Source organism: Hippocampus bargibanti, linkage group LG02, assembly GCF_051943395.1.
Source record: "Hippocampus bargibanti isolate YZ-2025 linkage group LG02, ASM5194339v1, whole genome shotgun sequence".
Classification (NCBI taxonomy): domain Eukaryota; kingdom Metazoa; phylum Chordata; class Actinopteri; order Syngnathiformes; family Syngnathidae; genus Hippocampus; species Hippocampus bargibanti.
Genome location: NC_142735.1, coordinates 29,089,742 through 29,105,724, shown reverse-complemented (window position 1 = coordinate 29,105,724; position 15,983 = coordinate 29,089,742). Strand labels below are relative to the sequence as shown.

The 15,983-nt window shown below is 42.5% G+C and overlaps 2 protein-coding genes across 2 annotated transcripts; one reads left to right on the top strand and one right to left on the bottom strand.

Annotated features, from left to right (window-relative positions):
- Positions 1-1,143: 1,143 nt before the first annotated feature.
- Positions 1,144-12,606, bottom strand: pik3c3 (phosphatidylinositol 3-kinase, catalytic subunit type 3). The gene is made up of 23 exons (XM_088990817.1): positions 12,181-12,606; positions 11,067-11,255; positions 10,706-10,849; positions 10,486-10,615; positions 9,399-9,485; positions 8,620-8,715; positions 8,386-8,457; positions 7,880-7,984; positions 6,723-6,815; positions 6,462-6,647; positions 5,697-5,827; positions 5,390-5,471; positions 4,306-4,373; positions 4,134-4,239; positions 3,948-4,064; positions 3,470-3,601; positions 3,254-3,382; positions 2,639-2,708; positions 2,485-2,549; positions 2,254-2,338; positions 2,113-2,187; positions 1,662-2,047; positions 1,144-1,392 (listed from the first exon to the last, which is right to left on the bottom strand). Exons 1-23 carry the CDS (start codon positions 12,243-12,245, stop codon positions 1,378-1,380), a joined length of 2,628 nt encoding a protein of 875 aa, XP_088846943.1. The 5' UTR covers positions 12,246-12,606; the 3' UTR covers positions 1,144-1,377.
- Positions 12,607-14,837: 2,231 nt separating this feature from the next.
- msmp1 (microseminoprotein, prostate associated 1) lies at positions 14,838-15,517 on the top strand. The gene is made up of 3 exons (XM_089018893.1): positions 14,838-14,943; positions 15,130-15,238; positions 15,331-15,517. The coding sequence occupies exons 1-3, from the start codon at positions 14,838-14,840 to the stop codon at positions 15,515-15,517; spliced, it is 402 nt and encodes a 133-aa protein (XP_088875019.1).
- Positions 15,518-15,983: the final 466 nt, after the last annotated feature.

The window sequence follows — 15,983 nt, the reverse complement described above, 5'->3', positions numbered from 1 at the left end:
ACACACACACACACACACACACACACACACATACAGTCTCCATAATTGTACAAGTGGACCATGTAAATAACAGGTATCAAAGTCAAACCTGGTCTGCCACATAATTTTATTCGGCCCGCGAACGCAAATCAAGCATGGCAAGTTCCATGATGCTCGCTAAAGTCCGAACCAAATTTTCTAATTGTCGTATGTAAACCACAATAACAGTCATTATCCTTGACTTCAGATTTGAAAACTAGTTATTCATTAACTTGTTGTGCATTTTAGATGTAATATGTGGCGAGGATGAAACATTCTAACGGTTTCCCCAAATTCATAACGGCCCTCAATAGGAAACTGCAACGACAATGTGGACCACTGCAAAAAATGTGTTTGACACCCCTAATTTAATTCACGAACAAGACAGAGCACAAGTATTGAGCTTTGTGGCACTTTTTAGCTGATGTGAAACTATGGACAGTAGTTGTGTTGGGTTAAAAAGGCGTTCTTTGTAATACCTGTATGACATTTAGTTATGTTATGTTGTAATGTAATGTTATGTTGGTTGTATCAGTCAAGTTGTTTGACCCACCTTGAACACAAATACACATGTTAAGTTTCACACCCTATTTAATGTGGCCAAGTGGAACAACGGATCCTTTGTTCATTCATAGATATTTCAGAAACTGTTCAGATTTTTTCTCCGGTGGGATGGGAAAGGAGTAAAAACCCACTCGTGTGTCATCTGCTACGTTGCATCACTGCGCACCACTCACTAAAGCAGTGGTAAAAAAAATAAACAATTGTCATCTTTATGTGTGCTTATTCACAGGGGGTGATTACCAGATTGCCAATGGCGTGCAAGTCACGACGTCATGGACCACAGGAGTGCACGGTAAGTACAAATTCCTAATGAAGTGGAAAGAGTTTACGGGACGAGACCGTAGGGGGACTATAAAAATAAAAAAAACACAGCGGTTGTGGTTTGCCTCACCGTGCCAGCTTTTACAAACTTGTCCACCCCCATCACCCCACAGATTGTCCAGCCCCCTAAGATTTGAATTAGTTATTATTCGGCCTGTAATGTTAAACAAAGCTGAGTCAGGCTGCAGTATGTTGACACAAGCATCTGGGACCATCAATTTTTTTCTTTCATTTTGCCTTTATTTATCAAATTGAGAACAGTATCTCATTTGCAATGCTGACCTTGACTGATATGCAATAAATAAAAACAGTATGATGACAGGCTGAAACATTTGCGTTATACATCTAATTAATTCATTAGTACACTGTATATTTACAAGATTTAAAAAAAACGCCTGTCGTCATCAGTCAATTCTTGCATCCCCAGTAGTTTCCTTCTCTGTAGATCCATGAGGTATGGCCGCATGCCAAAGCTCACCTTCGCCAGTACTGAAAACAAACAGGGAAAATACATGTTATTCTTGACAGAGAACATTTCAAGAGTGAAAGTGGTGACACGTTCACGCTAATCAACCAAAGGGGGGGAAGGGCCTCATAATTTGTTTGTAAACTAGGTACTGAATTGATCGTCAGAGTAAGAACAAATTCAAGTGAAAACAGACTTAATGAATCGCAGATTTGCGCTTCCGCACTGTTTATGCAGTTGCCATCCCCTCCTGACCCGCAAGTGGTCATAGCACCCATCGAGCACGATTTACCTGAGCAAACTTGTGAATCTGTTCGACCACGGCGGCGAAAAGGGCTCCCACACTCTCGTCGATCAGGCTCTGCATGTAATGCACCGCCTCCTCATCCGAAAGGTCTAACCTGAACTTGTCTTGCACTTTTTTGACCGTCTTATCCGGTTCCAAGGCGATGTCGGGAATATTGGCATCCACCATGAGGGAGAAGAGATTGAGGATCAGGTTGGAGTACCTGCGCAGGTGCAGGAAGGCAGTGTAGCACTGTTTCCGGAACTCCTGGTACTGCTCGCTCTGCATGCCCCCCATCCCCTCCACCATCTCCTTGCTCAGCTTCATGGGCGGAGGAAGCGGCTTGGGATCACGACCCAGGATGTAACCAAAGTCAATATGGAAGAGTTTCCCTGGAGGATAACAAACGTTAATGGAAGACCAAACTTTGGGGCGCAGATGGCTCTTTTTACTCTACCCGTCTTGGTCAGGAGCAAATTGTCCAGATGTCGGTCTCCTACGCCCAGGATGTATGTAATGACACAATAACCGGCTGGAAAGCATCAGAACGAGCATTGAGCCCCGTGGTCCACAAAAGACGAGTCCCGAAAAGACTCACCGCAGCTCTTCACGTAAGTGTCCATCACCTCCGAGCTGATTCCATACGGTCCTTTTTCGCTCGGAGCGTGTTTCCTGAAGAAGCTCTGAAGCACACAATACCATTTTAGCGCGTTCAATTTTTGCGACTAAACATAATTTGGGGGCGGTGTTATGTTCATGCAAACGTCGCGGTAATATGACAGCAATTGTACAATTCAGGGTTCATTCAGTGACCGCGGGTGGTCCTGACCTGAATGTTGCCTTCAGTTGCTAGCACTTCAGCAACCGGAACCGACTGCACAAATTGCATGAAACCTAAAAAAATAAATAAAAATTAAAGCCGCAAATCAACATGAAATAATGCATTGCTGAGTAACCCGCTTGACCCGCATTGGCGTAGTTACCATGTTTGGTGCTGGTGGCTAACACTTTGTAGGGTGTCAGCTTCAAGTCCAGGTTCTCCTTCCTTAGTAACTGAAAAATAGATGCAATGCTGTTCCAATATATGAAAAGATGAAAATTAAACACGTGATCACATGATTATGATGACACGGTTTCATATAGAGCTGTGGTCCCCAAACCCCGGGCCGCGGACCAGTACCGGTCCGCGGATCAATCAATACCAGGCCGCGGAGCGGTACACAAGAATGATTTGTTTTATTTATTAAATGAGTCAAGTTATTTTGAAATGACCGGATTCTCCTCTCTATTACATCTCCTCATTTAGCGACAAATTTTTCCATATGAGTAAACAGTGGATTCACGTTTGTTATTATCCCCCCCCCCTCGGTTCTCTGTATAATGGTCAAGCATAGACCGGTCTGTAGTTAGAAAAAGGTTGGGGACCACTGCTATAGGAGTAGTGGAAATTGACCTCAGTACCTATGCAATGTGAGGTTGACGCGCTAATGTACATAGAGTTACTTGAAAAATATACCCCCCCCCCCCCCCCCCCCCCCCCCCAAAATCCACCGCCACACTGATGATCATAGGGAAATGTGTCCAACAGGTACGCATACTTTATCCATGAGTGAGATGATCTGGAGGATGAGCTGATCCTGTCTCAGGTCATCGCCGTGTTTGAAGATGACCGGATATGTTGTGGCGGCCTCCGTTTTGAAAATCAGCTTGGCGGGCATTAGCGCGCTCTGATGCAAAAAATTCAGAAACATAATTTATCCTCGTGCATCGGTGAGAAAGACAAAAAAGGGGCACGAGCAAGAGCTCTGCGGGACCTTGAAGAGAGTCGCCGTTTCAGGGACGATGCCTCGGATCCGGATTTGGGGCTCCAGAGGAAGTGGGATGGGCTCGATTTCTGAGAGGTACACATTTTCGTTGTCGGCCAGAAGTGCCTGCAGCCGCTCAGTCTGAGCGCGCATGCACACAAAGAAAAAAGAATCACACATCATGTATTTAAAAGATATGCTAAGGCATACGCAACATCCAATAGGAAACACAATAGGCTAACAATTAGCATTGGCGCCTTGAAATCAATGTCAATCGGAACACAAATGGTGTACACGTGTAGTAGTCTATAATTACTCACACATATTCATTATCATATCCAAAGAATGACTGCTATTACGACTAATATGTCTGTCTAGAGCAGTACCTTGTGCACGTCACATACTAAATCTGCGTGTCATGGCATCACCGTGTCATTCCCAAGATATGTGCACAATGACCCACCCCCCCCATACACAACACACACACCTTCTTCTTACGATTGCCGCTCTCCCTCTGCACCGCCTTCATCAACTGCACAAGCCGGTCAACGAATGTCTGCTGGGTGGCCAGCAGCGAGCGCATCACCCTCACGCTCTTATCACCCTGGAGACATGAAACGGGACTTAGCAAAAAGACAGGGGTGAAGTCCAGATGAGCGCTGCTTTGGACAACCTTGAGCAAAGCCTGGCTGAACCTCCTCATAACATTTAGGTACATCTCGTGGGTCTTGGGGTCTCTCTGCTGTGTGTCCTGGTCCTCGCACTCCACAATAACATACCTGAGGAGTGATGAGTGAGTTAAAAAAAAAAAAGAAGACACACAAACAGGAGACACTCATACGTACCAATATAAGTAGTTGGCCAGTGTGGAGTTCTTGCAAGCACGTGAGATGAGAAACGTGCACAGGTCTTGCTGCAGATAAGACATTTTTTTTGGTGTGTGTAATTCACAGGTCACCAAAAAACTATGTATAAATAACATAAGAGAATAGGACCGAATGATTATTTTAATAATTGAGTCATCTACTGGTTATTTTGTTGATCAATCGATAAATCTGTTTAGTTTCACCCCATATTGCTTCCAAAAAAAAAATATATATATATATATATATATATTATATTCCATATTACATAAATATTATATGATATTACAATCAAACCTCGGTTTTCGACCAAAAATGTCTGATTTTTTATGCCTCAGTTTACGATCGAAAATGTCTTCGGGACCAAACTGAGCGCACCTAAATGCACCACGCGACTCCCTTTAGCTTCCTTAGACGTCACTTCCTTGTATCGCGTCTCATTGTGACCGACGCATTATCCTAGTGAAGCGTTCCATTGTTAGTCGACATGTTTGTGTTGTTCAATATTGATTACAACAAACAAACAAACAAATAAATAAACAGGAAGGTAAATAAATAAATAAATAAATAAATAAATAAATCATTGAATAAACCAGACATTGATTATAATGGGAAATGTTTCGGTTTTTGAACAAATCGGTGTTAGAACAGGTTTCTGGAACGGATTATGGGCTATAACCCAGGTACGACTGTATTTTAAACCGTCATTGCAAAAAACTTGCCGGTTTATTCTGTAAGATGCCGAAGTGCAAAAAAGGTGGGCATTGTTTTCCAAATAATGCAGAGGGTTGCTAATATTTTTGTTGACACAAAAACAATATGATTTCATGGACGTTGATAGCAGTCTAGGAATATTTACTGTTGAGAGACTGAAATTCCAAAGATTTGGGCCAATTTGAAATCAAATTAGGCCTCTAAATGTTTAACTTATTCTCAAATATAATTATCAATATTTTCCCCCAGAGACCACGCCAAATTTCCCCATTGTGGGACTATTAAAGGCTTCATTATCTTATCTTATCTTATCTTATCTTATCTTATCTTATCTTATCTTATCTTATCTTACCTCGAGATTCTCACCATCTGCTCCTTCTTTGCCTTTCTGTGTCGTGGCAAGGCATGCAGATGTGGTCGTCAGGATCTGGGAGCTGCACGAGCAATAAACACAGCATAAAAATCGCACTGGCGAAAACAAGTCTGCGTGATTCTGGCTGCTAATCCAGAAAAATTCAAACGCGTAAGCGGCTCGTGTCGGCGTGCCAAAGAAAAATAATCATAGTCGCCACCCAGGCAGTGTTTGAGAGTTAAATTTAGACAAACAGCTGATAGCCAGAATAGCAGTGAAAATCATCACAACATCCAACTGTGCTGACCTGTCCAGTGCCGAGTCATCTGAAAGTCCCTGGCCTTCTCTCTTGCTGCCTGGCTCCAGGCCTCCTTGGATGTCACTGAAGTTCTCATACTTGAGTGCTTGGACCAGCTGGAGAAGATACATGAGTAGGTCCTACAGGGTATGGAAGACAAATTCAGATTCAAGGGTGAAAGCAATATTTCCCAACATTGATCGAGTGAACAATCGCACGGCACGCCACCAAACCCTATTTTCAGAGAAAATACTCTTGGCCCTTCTGCCAGATCTGGCTGGCACTACTGGTCGCTGACATAGATACAAAGTCGATGCAGCCATCAATTTGTGGAAAAATACAATAATTGTAGTCAATTATGTGACTGGGTGATTCATGCTTCAAAAAAAAGGTGTCCCCCAGGGTTCAATTTTAAACCCGGTGCTTTTTGATCATGACATGCTCCCATTTGTGATGACATCAGGAGACATGGAGTCCATGTTAAAAATTACACAGAAAATACACAATTGTACATCTCAGGGTAGGCCAGTTGATGCACTTTCTTAAACTGCCTCTTAAATATCTAATCCTGTATGGCAAAACAACTTTCTCCATTTTAACCGAGACAAAATTAAAGTTCTGTCATTGGTCCTGAAGCACAGAGAGGGAAAATATTCCGCAAAACTACAGTCAGTGTCATTTAATCCTTCTACACGAGGTCACAATCTTTGTATTAAAAGTGCTTTATAACAAAAGTTTGGATGGACTGACTGATCAGCGTTTTTTGCCAAGTACCTCGTCATCAGCCTGCTGCAACCGAGCGACAGCATAGCGTCGCACCGTCGGGTTGGCAAACTGCGAAGACAGCAGCTCCAGGGAGTCCTCCACATCCATGGGCCGCCATTTGCCCAGCAGTTCCAGGGCCTGCTTGGCCTCCTGGGGCAGATCCCAGTTGACGCACTTCAGGAACTTTGTCAGCGCCTGCGGTGGTAGCGGATTAAGAATCGCAACGAGAAAGAATACGTGCCGGGGTGGACAATTGAGGGCGGAACAGACCTTCTCCTGAGTGGTGAGGTAATATCGGAATTTCCACACCAGGTCTTGTTCTTCAGAGCTCAGCTGCTTCGTCGGAGGGTAGCTGACGATGATCTGTTGACAAATGCACATACATGAAAATCAGTGGGCTGTGTCATGTTTTTTTCTTCCATCAGTAATATTTTTAACTCTAAACTTTTTCACATAAGCCACTGCTAAAATACACAGCTTGAAAAACGGCAATCAGAAAAATACAGTAAGACTGCGCTTGACTCTAGATTTGAATATTATTAATGAAGTGAAAGTTAATGCTTACATGTATAGTATTATAGCATTAGCCGTCCTATACAGTATTATACAGCAGGGGTGTCAAACTCCTTTTTTGCTGTGGGCCACGTTGTAGTTCCGGTTTCCTCTCGGGGGCAGTAATGAATTTGGGGAAACCATGAGAATGCTTAATCTCCTCCACATACGTATTACATTCGGAACGCACAACAAATGAATGAATATAGTTTTCAAGCATAAGGCAAAAATAATGACTGTTATTGTGGTTTAGATATGACAATTTGAAATTTTGGTTCAGACTTTAGACATCATGGAATTTTTGTTTGCTCTGGCGGGCTGAATAAAATGATGCGAGGGGCCAGATTTGGCACCCGGGCTTTGACTTTGACACCTGTTTTATACATTCAGTGATTCTTAACACTATACTTTTTAAGTCACAATATAAATAAATAAATGGATACATGAACGAATGAATGAATGAATAAATATATAAATAAATTGCCATGGTGTCAGATTTTGTATTATTTTCCCAAGGAGCCCCCCAGAATCCTCATACCATTTTTACATGTGGGATTCTACTCGTGATTTTTTTTCTATTTATCTATTTATTTATTTGTGTGTACGTTGATTGATGTATTTCTTTATCCATTCAGTTGTTTATTTATTTATTTGTATGTTTGTTTGAATTAACTTTTATTTCCGATGAAAGAAGAGAGTCTAAGGTTGCTTACGCTGAATTGAATGTTTATGTAGTCCCAAAACTCAATAATCTGTGGGTCCTGCAATTTGAGTGAAAATGACAAACACCCTGGCCCTGGAGTGGACACATTTTTGCACATCGTCTGGCAGTGAATGAGTTAATGGCCAGAAGGTGGCCCTTTCATGTTACTCACATTGAGCTGGTCCCGCGTGGCAGCATTGGGCTTCAGGTCGTGGTCTGACGGCCCGCTGCGGAGGCTACGGGCCAGTTTGTGATGCTTGCTCTCCACCAGGTTCTCCTGCGGCAGGAGAATGGGAAACATAATGATGAAAGAGCGCTCCTTCCTCGCATGGCGGCATGCACGGTGGTTGACTGCCTAAACCCCGCCTCACAGTGCAGAGCGTGGACGCTCCCATACTCCAAAATCATGGAAGGTAGCTTGATTGATTGCTTCACATTATGCTTACTTGGCATCATGAGCAACAAAGGCTGTTTGTATATGTGTGCCTTTGCAATTGGCTGGCAATCAGTTCAAGGTGTTGTCAGCTGCCATTGGGCAATAGGCGGGCTATTACCCAATGACAGCTAGGATAGGCTCCAGCATCCCCTCGCAACCCTCGTGAGGATAAAAATTTTACAAACAACGGATGAAAGGATGGCACTCTTTCTTTGTGCGCGTGCGTGTTTAAGCGCACTCACCATCCCGATCTGGGGGTCAGGAACTTTGACGATTTCACAGCTGGTGAGTGTGCGCGCTGCATCATCTCCATCCTGAAACAAACACGTCTTCAATCTCTCACCAGCAGGCACAATCAATTTTCCTCCACTTCCTCCTCCTCTTCGGGATATATTCCGAGAAATGTCGTCGTCGCAGTATTTTTTTTTAATAATATTAAAATCTGTACCTGTGTTCATCAAAGAATGTCAGCTCACCTTTTCATAGTAGACAATGCTGTATTCTTTCTCATTTGTTTTCACTCGGGGAAACTCCACCATGAGGTACATGAAATTGGAGCTACGCTTCTCGCTCTGGAAAAGTTGTAGAAATAATAACAATATTAATAACGATAATAAATAATAATGGTACAAAAATAAATAATAATAATATCAATAATAATTAATAATAATACGCCTAGATCCCGAAGACGGCTGGGATAGGCTCCAGCACCCTCCACGACCCTAATGTACGGAAAATGGATGAATAATAATCTTCTTCTTTTCCTTTCGGCTTTTCCCATCAAGTGGTCGCCACAGCAAATCAGTATCCTCCATCTTTAGAGGTTTGATCCGCATGTTTGTTTTGGCCAAGCTTTTACATCGGATGCCCTTCCTGACACAACGCTCTGTATTTATCCGGGCTTGGTACCGCCACAAGAAGACTTATGTCCCTTTGTGGCTACAGAACAAGCAACTGACTCAGTCAAAGGCTCCCAAACACAAAATGGTCATCGGCACAGCAACATTCAAAAAAGCAAAACTATACTCTAATGTTAATCATTACTATAAAGTATGCCTATTTTGCTTGATGCAGTGTGAATAATAATGATAATAATAATAATAATAATAATAATATACTACTACTACTACTATGACTACTACTGCTACTACAAATAATAATAATAATAATAATAATAATAATAATTCATATACACCCACATCCGTACGTCATGGACCTTGATGAAACTAGCCACAAAATGTTGTCACAAACTCACTTCATTGATCATCTCGATCTCCCTGAAGGTCAAGCGGTCCAGCCAGTCCACCTTGACCATGTGCCCCTGCCGATGGGCTTTAGTCAACTGCATGGGGAAGAGAGAGAGCTGAGCTCCCATAATGCCACGCAACAAACTACACACCGTGTACACATTTACCGGTTCAAGTCGTCATCATTCCTTGTATATGATTATGTATTAGTAATTGTGTAACACCACAAAACCTGGCCTTAAAAAAATCACAAGTTTGATTTGATGGCTCTGATTTGATTATGAAAATGGAAAAACACTCAGAAAAAGTCATCATAAAAGCAACTATGGCGAGCAGATGGCAGCATTAGCTCTCTTTTGGATGTGCATGCTGTAAATCAAAGCAATGTATAAACTCTTAAAACATGGCCGTCCCTCAGAAAGGTAATTTTACAACTCGCCTATGGGCCATTAAACCTACTACAAACAGTATCACAAAAGAGAGAAAAAAATGACACTGAAATGTAGAAGTGATGATGTATTTTATGCACATGCACACACGCAATTAAATACTACTACCCGAACTATTAAATAGCATGCACATACTTAGTAAAGTTGGTCAAAAGCAAAATTGCCACACTGACCATTTGTCTGACTGATAGAGATTAGACAGAATAGAAGTTCTCATATTTAAAAGTTTCATTCTTTTATATGCTTCGTTGGTTGAAAAGAGTATTGTTGATACCCAACCCAGAGCGGAAGGGAGTACTTGGTACACTCTTGTACGAGAAGAGCTCATTAACCAGGTTACAAATCTATCGGTTCATGTAAAGGCCACCCATTAAAATGTGTACGTTCTGTTGGTTAATGGATGTTGGTGCTTGAGACGTCCAGGGGCATGGTATTCAAATGAAGAAGACTATGTTTGACGAATATATCACTTAAATTTGCATATACTCTCAATAAATAACTTGGCAGAGGGCTGCAGAAGTTGGGCGTCGGTCATGAATGGCTGTGTCCCCTGCCGGCAGTAAAAGACAATCTTCCTGTGTCCGAGCCTTTGTTCACAGTGTCTGAACAAACATCTCTGACACTGACTGAAAAAATAAATAGATACCTTGGCGAGTCTGCCCATCTGGTCTTCAGTGAGAGTGTTGCTGGTGCGTCCTGGTGTGGCGGTGGCCTCTGCGCCGTCGCCCTCCACGCCGGGCCAAACCTTCAGGTCATGCATTCCTTGTCGGAACATCCTGTGTCAGGATAGGAGGACATTTCTTTCACTTTCTTCAGCTAGCACCCCGACTTTGAGGACAGAAGGAGAGAATATATCAACAACTCACCCATATTTGCCAAACAGGGTGACCGTTGTACCCCCGACAGGGACGGCTCGACCAGGCCCGTAGATGTCCCAGACGGTGAGGGCCACCTGGGCGCTCTGGGGAAGGTCTGGGTACTTGACCGGCAGTCGCAGCCACTCATTCCAACTGTATGCGAGTAAGTAATCAGTTTTGAAAATGCAAATGGCTGCCCAGAGGAATCTTTATTGCCAAATATGTAGAACACACAAGGAATTTGTTTCCGGTAGAACACGCTGCACGAGTATCATCATCAAAAAATTGCTAAGTGGCACTATACAGTTGCATTTGGGCTACTGTTGAAAGAGTTCAAAAGATTTCAAAGAGTTAATGTCTTGAGACTCACTTCCAGCGCGTGCTGAAGGCCTTGTAAGAGGTGCGAACCGGCAAGGCCAGAGGCTTGCCTTCGGCAAATACTTGGCAGGTGACGAAGAGGTCTGAACAGTGGTCCTGGTAGAGGCCGGAGAAGCGCAGCATGGGGTCTGCCAGCAGAGCTTTGTAGCTCTTTTGCTCTCGTTTGCCTTCCAAACTGCCTCTGTTGTGGAAACACACAAAAGGTGTTAATCATCTTAAACAGTGGAAACTTATCTTCAATTTCTCGTTCTACGGTTTCCTCGACAAGAGAATTCTCGATTCGGTTCAGGTTAGACGACAGCCAACTGATACTGTGCTCACCAATATTTTATCCAATTACATTTTACACCTAAATTTCAACTTGACAATCTCGCACTCACGTGGGTTAGTGCTATACTACATCAGGTATAAGAATAGAGCATCAGACAGCACAAGGAGGCATGTGCAATTACAATTATCATTGTTAGATTTTATTCATGCTCTCACAATTATTTGCACAATAATTTTTCCCGCGGTTACAACATTACTATTGTATTAGGGTAGCTTAGTGAATTTCTTAGACTGTGGCCTTGTGTTAGAATACACTGTCATGCGGTTTTTAATATTTGTGGCTTCCCAGTTTTCTAAATACGCCAAAATTGTGACTTTACTGATGTTTTTCACATCACATTGTAGTTACAGTTTCCTCTCGAGGGCTGTCATAAATTTGGGATACCATTACAATGTTTCATCTCCTCCCCATATTACATACAGAGCACGCAACAAATGAATGAATAATTAGTTTTGAATATTTTTTTTTAAAGTACAAAATAATGAATGTTATTGTGGTTTACACGGGACAATTTCAGACTTTGGTTCAGACTTTAGCATGCATCATGGCACTTGACATGCTTGATTTGCTTTCACAGGCCGAATAAATCGATACAGTGGGCCCCCCGGCCTTGACTTTAACACCAATGCACTAACACATTTACGGACATTTCCCAGTGTGTGTGCGCGTGTGTGTTATCAACGAAGAAAATAATAAATATGGGAAGTCAGTCAAATGACTGCCGCTGTCGCAGGGCGTAAATCACAATTGTGGCGCTTGAAATGTCACGACTTACATCTTGAGTTGAACATTGATGTCCAAGTCGCAGCTGTAAACGTAGTTAAACTTATCCGTGTCCATTTTGCGGGGTTCTACGCTTCAGACCGTTCGAAAACTCAAAAGCGTCGCTGTAACGAAAGGCAACACTCGCACACTTGGTGCGTCAGATGAAATTTCCAAAAGCACCCATAATTGGACTCAAAAAAGCTCACACTCGCTTGTCCGAGTCAGACTTGTCTGCTTGTGTGCAGTTTGTTTTCAAACAAGAACTAGGACCGGCGAAAAAGCCTCACAGCACGGATCTCGAGATGCTCTTCGTTTACACGCGTTCAATTATGACATTAAAATAGTGCATATGACACAAATGTGTCATTTGAAGAGCCCTTTCCGGGCCTTGTTGATCTTTTATTACAGCTACACAACAACCGAGAAGTGAGCGGAAGCCATTCTCAGACAAAGGCAGCCCATCGCCGATTCGTCACTGGGCGAAATTGAAAAGAGATGGGCGATCGATTGACTCGTGTCTCGATTAGAAACACTGGCACGGAGAAATAAGGGAAGTTGAGAAGAAGGAGGACGGGTTTGGCGCTCGAGCGAAGTTTAAATTTAAAAGGGAAGTACTGTAAAGGTGAAAGTGGTGAAAGGTGGGCTCGAGATACATCCAAAAACAGATTTTAATTGAATCTCCATTCTGGTACTGCTCATGGTAAAGCAACTGCAGTACATCGACAACTTAATCATAGTTCAAGTAGGGTTCAATATGAAAGGGGAGGGGAGGAAAGGGAGGCTTGAAGGAACCCAGGAAGAGGGACGGAAAGAAGGAAAGGAGGGAGGAAGGAAGGAAGGAAGGAAGGAAGGAAGGAAGGAAGAAAGGATGACTCTGTGTCTTTGTTTTGACATGTTGTCTTTATGCTGTCATATTATTTGTTATTTAGTTTTTTTTCTTTTGACTTCAAGACGGCGCCGCGAGAGTGGCTGCCTTTCCAGCAGCTCATGTATTTTGTTTTTCTACTTTCATTCCTTTCATCACTTTGCTGCTATGAAATGTAAATTTCTCCACTGTGAGACTAATAAAGGCAAATCCAATCCAGGAAGGAAGGAAGGATGAATTAAAGAAGGAAGGAGGGAGGAAAGGCAGGAAGGAAATAAAGTATGCAGGAGGAATGTAGGAAGGAAGGAAATAAGGCACACATGAAGGAAGGAAAGCAGGAAGGAAGGCAAACAGAGAGTAAAGTTTAAGAAAGGATGGAGGGAAGGCACCAAGGAGGGTTTAAAGGGGAAAAGGGATCAAAGGTGGAAGAAATGGGAGGGAGGGACTATAAAGGAAGAATGAAGTCCAGAAGGAGGACTATTGAAGTGAAGAAAAAAAAGAATGGATACAAATCAAACAAGGATGGTATAAACGGTGGGAATGGTGTAAGAAAGGATGGATGAAACAATGGAGGAAAGACAGAGAAGGAAGGAATAATGATGATATGAAAGGGACGGTTGAAGGTAAGACAAGAGGAGAACAAGGACAAATGGAAGGACAGGGCACACCAACAAGGATGCTATTAAAGCCAGGAGAATGGCAGGAAGTGCGCACTGAAAATGGCGTAAAAGTAAAATGAGAGAGGAAGAAAGGAGGCAAGGCTGTATCAAAGGAAAGGATGGATATGAGGAAGGAGCAAAACAAAAATCAAGTCATGTCGTCATTGTGACTTTACCACTGCTACATGTTGTCTTTTTCATTTTATGGTATAATACAAAAGTTCCACGAGAAGACTCTGGGTGGGCCCCCTGGGTGCCCAAAACCCCCCGCACAACCCCCACCACCTTTTTATCAACAATGATCTCAATTCTTCCTTTAAAAAGAATGATCTCATCTTCATGCGGGGGGTCAGATCAGCTCTGGCGGAACTTATGGATGAACGCTTGCCATCCAAATCATCTTGCTGTCAGCGTCTTCTGCTCATCAACCTGACGTTAAATCAAACTTTCATGGATCATAAATTCAAGTGCAGCACCCCCAGGACATATTTTCCTTGTCTTTTTAGAAATGTCTGCAACAAATGTTGCACTTGACACTGTTAATGATTTTCATAACCTACTTTTTATCTGATTGTGTATGTCACATGTGTCAAAGTCAAGGCCCGGGGCCCAAATCTGGCCCACCACATCCTTCTGTTCAAATCAAGCATGTCAAGTCCCACAATGCTTGCTAAAGTCATGCTAATGTCAAATTGTCCCATGTAATCCACAATAACAGTCATTATTCTTGACTTCAAATATGAAAACTAGTTATGCATTTGTTTGTCGTGTGCATTATATGTCATATGTGGAGGAGATGAAACATTCTAATGGTTTCCCAAAATTCACAACGGCCTTCGAAATGAAACCGTAACAACAATGTGGCCCAGGGCAAAAAAATGAGTTTGACACCCTTGGTGTATGTAAATACTTTTAAATGTTTGATTGCTTTTATTATGCGAAGCATAATATGTATGAAATGCACGTCATAAATAAAATTACCTTGTGTTGCCTGAAGCTTTCCCGTGCCTCTTCTTTCCTTCATTTTCCCCCACTCACTGCCATGGCTCCCAGTGAGGTGTGTCACCACACCCCCTCACTCTAGTCACCGCCACATCTGAACGTATAAATGAGAGGAAATGGAGGAGGCAAACGTGAAGAGCAATGAAGCTGAACGCATTGAAGTGGGGGCTCCAGGTCGTGGCGTTTCTTCTGCTGCGGACCAGTGGTGCTGCGGCGGCCCCAATGCTGTGCCATTTCAACTCCAGAGGTGATTTTCCTACATTAAAAAAAATATTTTAGACCAACTTTAAATCGTCAGAGTTTTGCAAATATATTTTTAAATTTTGGATTAAATGTTAAAGTTATTATTGGATTTGAAATCATTTTTAAACAGGCCTCATGCACGCAGGCTGAATTTCGCTCGCTTTGATTGCATTTGCTGTCTTGTTCTCAGCACTGTGTGTGTTTGAGGGGCGCCACTATGCGCTGGGAGATACTTGGCTGGATGATACCTGCATGCAGTGTACCTGCCTGCAGCCGGCGGGCGTAGGATGCTGTGAAATGTGAGTACCAAATGGCTTGAAATGGGTTTGGGGTATCCGAAACTAGTCTTCTTGAACCCAACATTTAAAATAAATCCATACCTGTTCTCCAGGGTACAACGGCCGGTGGATTTCCCCGCTTGGTGCCAAGTGCGGGTGGAGCCGGTGAGCTGCAAGGCATCCCTTGTGCTCACAGCGGACACACGCCTGCCTTGCTTCCCAGGGGATCACATGACGGACCCCGGGCTCAGTTCGCTTCAGATACACAACCAGCTTGAGGACATGACACGGCAGCGTTAGAGTGATACCAAAAGCTTAGGTTCAACTCTTTATTGTTTTAAACGTGTGTGTGTGTGTGTGTGTGCATGTGTGCATGTGTATTATGTACAAGTTCAGCATCTCTCTCTCTCTCTCTATCTATCTATCTATCTATCTATCTATCTATCTATCTATCTATCTATCTATCTATCTATCTATCTTGAGAGGGATTTTTCGTATATGTATATATATATATATATATATATATATATATATATATATATATATATATATATATATATATATATATATATATATATATATATATATATATATATAACAGTGACGTGCGGTGAGGTTCATGGCTGGTGAGGCACTGACGTCATCAATGACGTCACCGCTCGTCTCTACTTAGTATTTGAACGGTAAATGTGAAAATTCAGCGATTTTGAAAAAAATCCTAAAACGGCGAAGTTAAATGGACAAGAACTTTAAAGTACAAATCACT

What these genes read in the sequence shown, in the direction of transcription:
- pik3c3 (XM_088990817.1), bottom strand. Translation starts at nt 12,245, where the DNA reads ATGGACACGGATAAGTTTAACTACGTTTACAGCTGCGACTTGGACATC. An exon ending in ATCAATGTTCAACTCAAGAT is followed by an intron (nt 11,256 to 12,180) that starts GTAAGTCGTGAC and finishes TTTCCACAACAG; the next exon opens with AGGCAGTTTGGAAGGCAAAC. An exon ending in AGATGGGCAGACTCGCCAAG is followed by an intron (nt 9,486 to 10,485) that starts GTATCTATTTAT and finishes TTCCCCATGCAG; the next exon opens with TTGACTAAAGCCCATCGGCA.
- msmp1 (XM_089018893.1), top strand. Translation starts at nt 14,838, where the DNA reads ATGAAGCTGAACGCATTGAAGTGGGGGCTCCAGGTCGTGGCGTTTCTT. An exon ending in GTGCCATTTCAACTCCAGAG is followed by an intron (nt 14,944 to 15,129) that starts GTGATTTTCCTA and finishes TCTTGTTCTCAG; the next exon opens with CACTGTGTGTGTTTGAGGGG. An exon ending in GGCGTAGGATGCTGTGAAAT is followed by an intron (nt 15,239 to 15,330) that starts GTGAGTACCAAA and finishes CCTGTTCTCCAG; the next exon opens with GGTACAACGGCCGGTGGATT.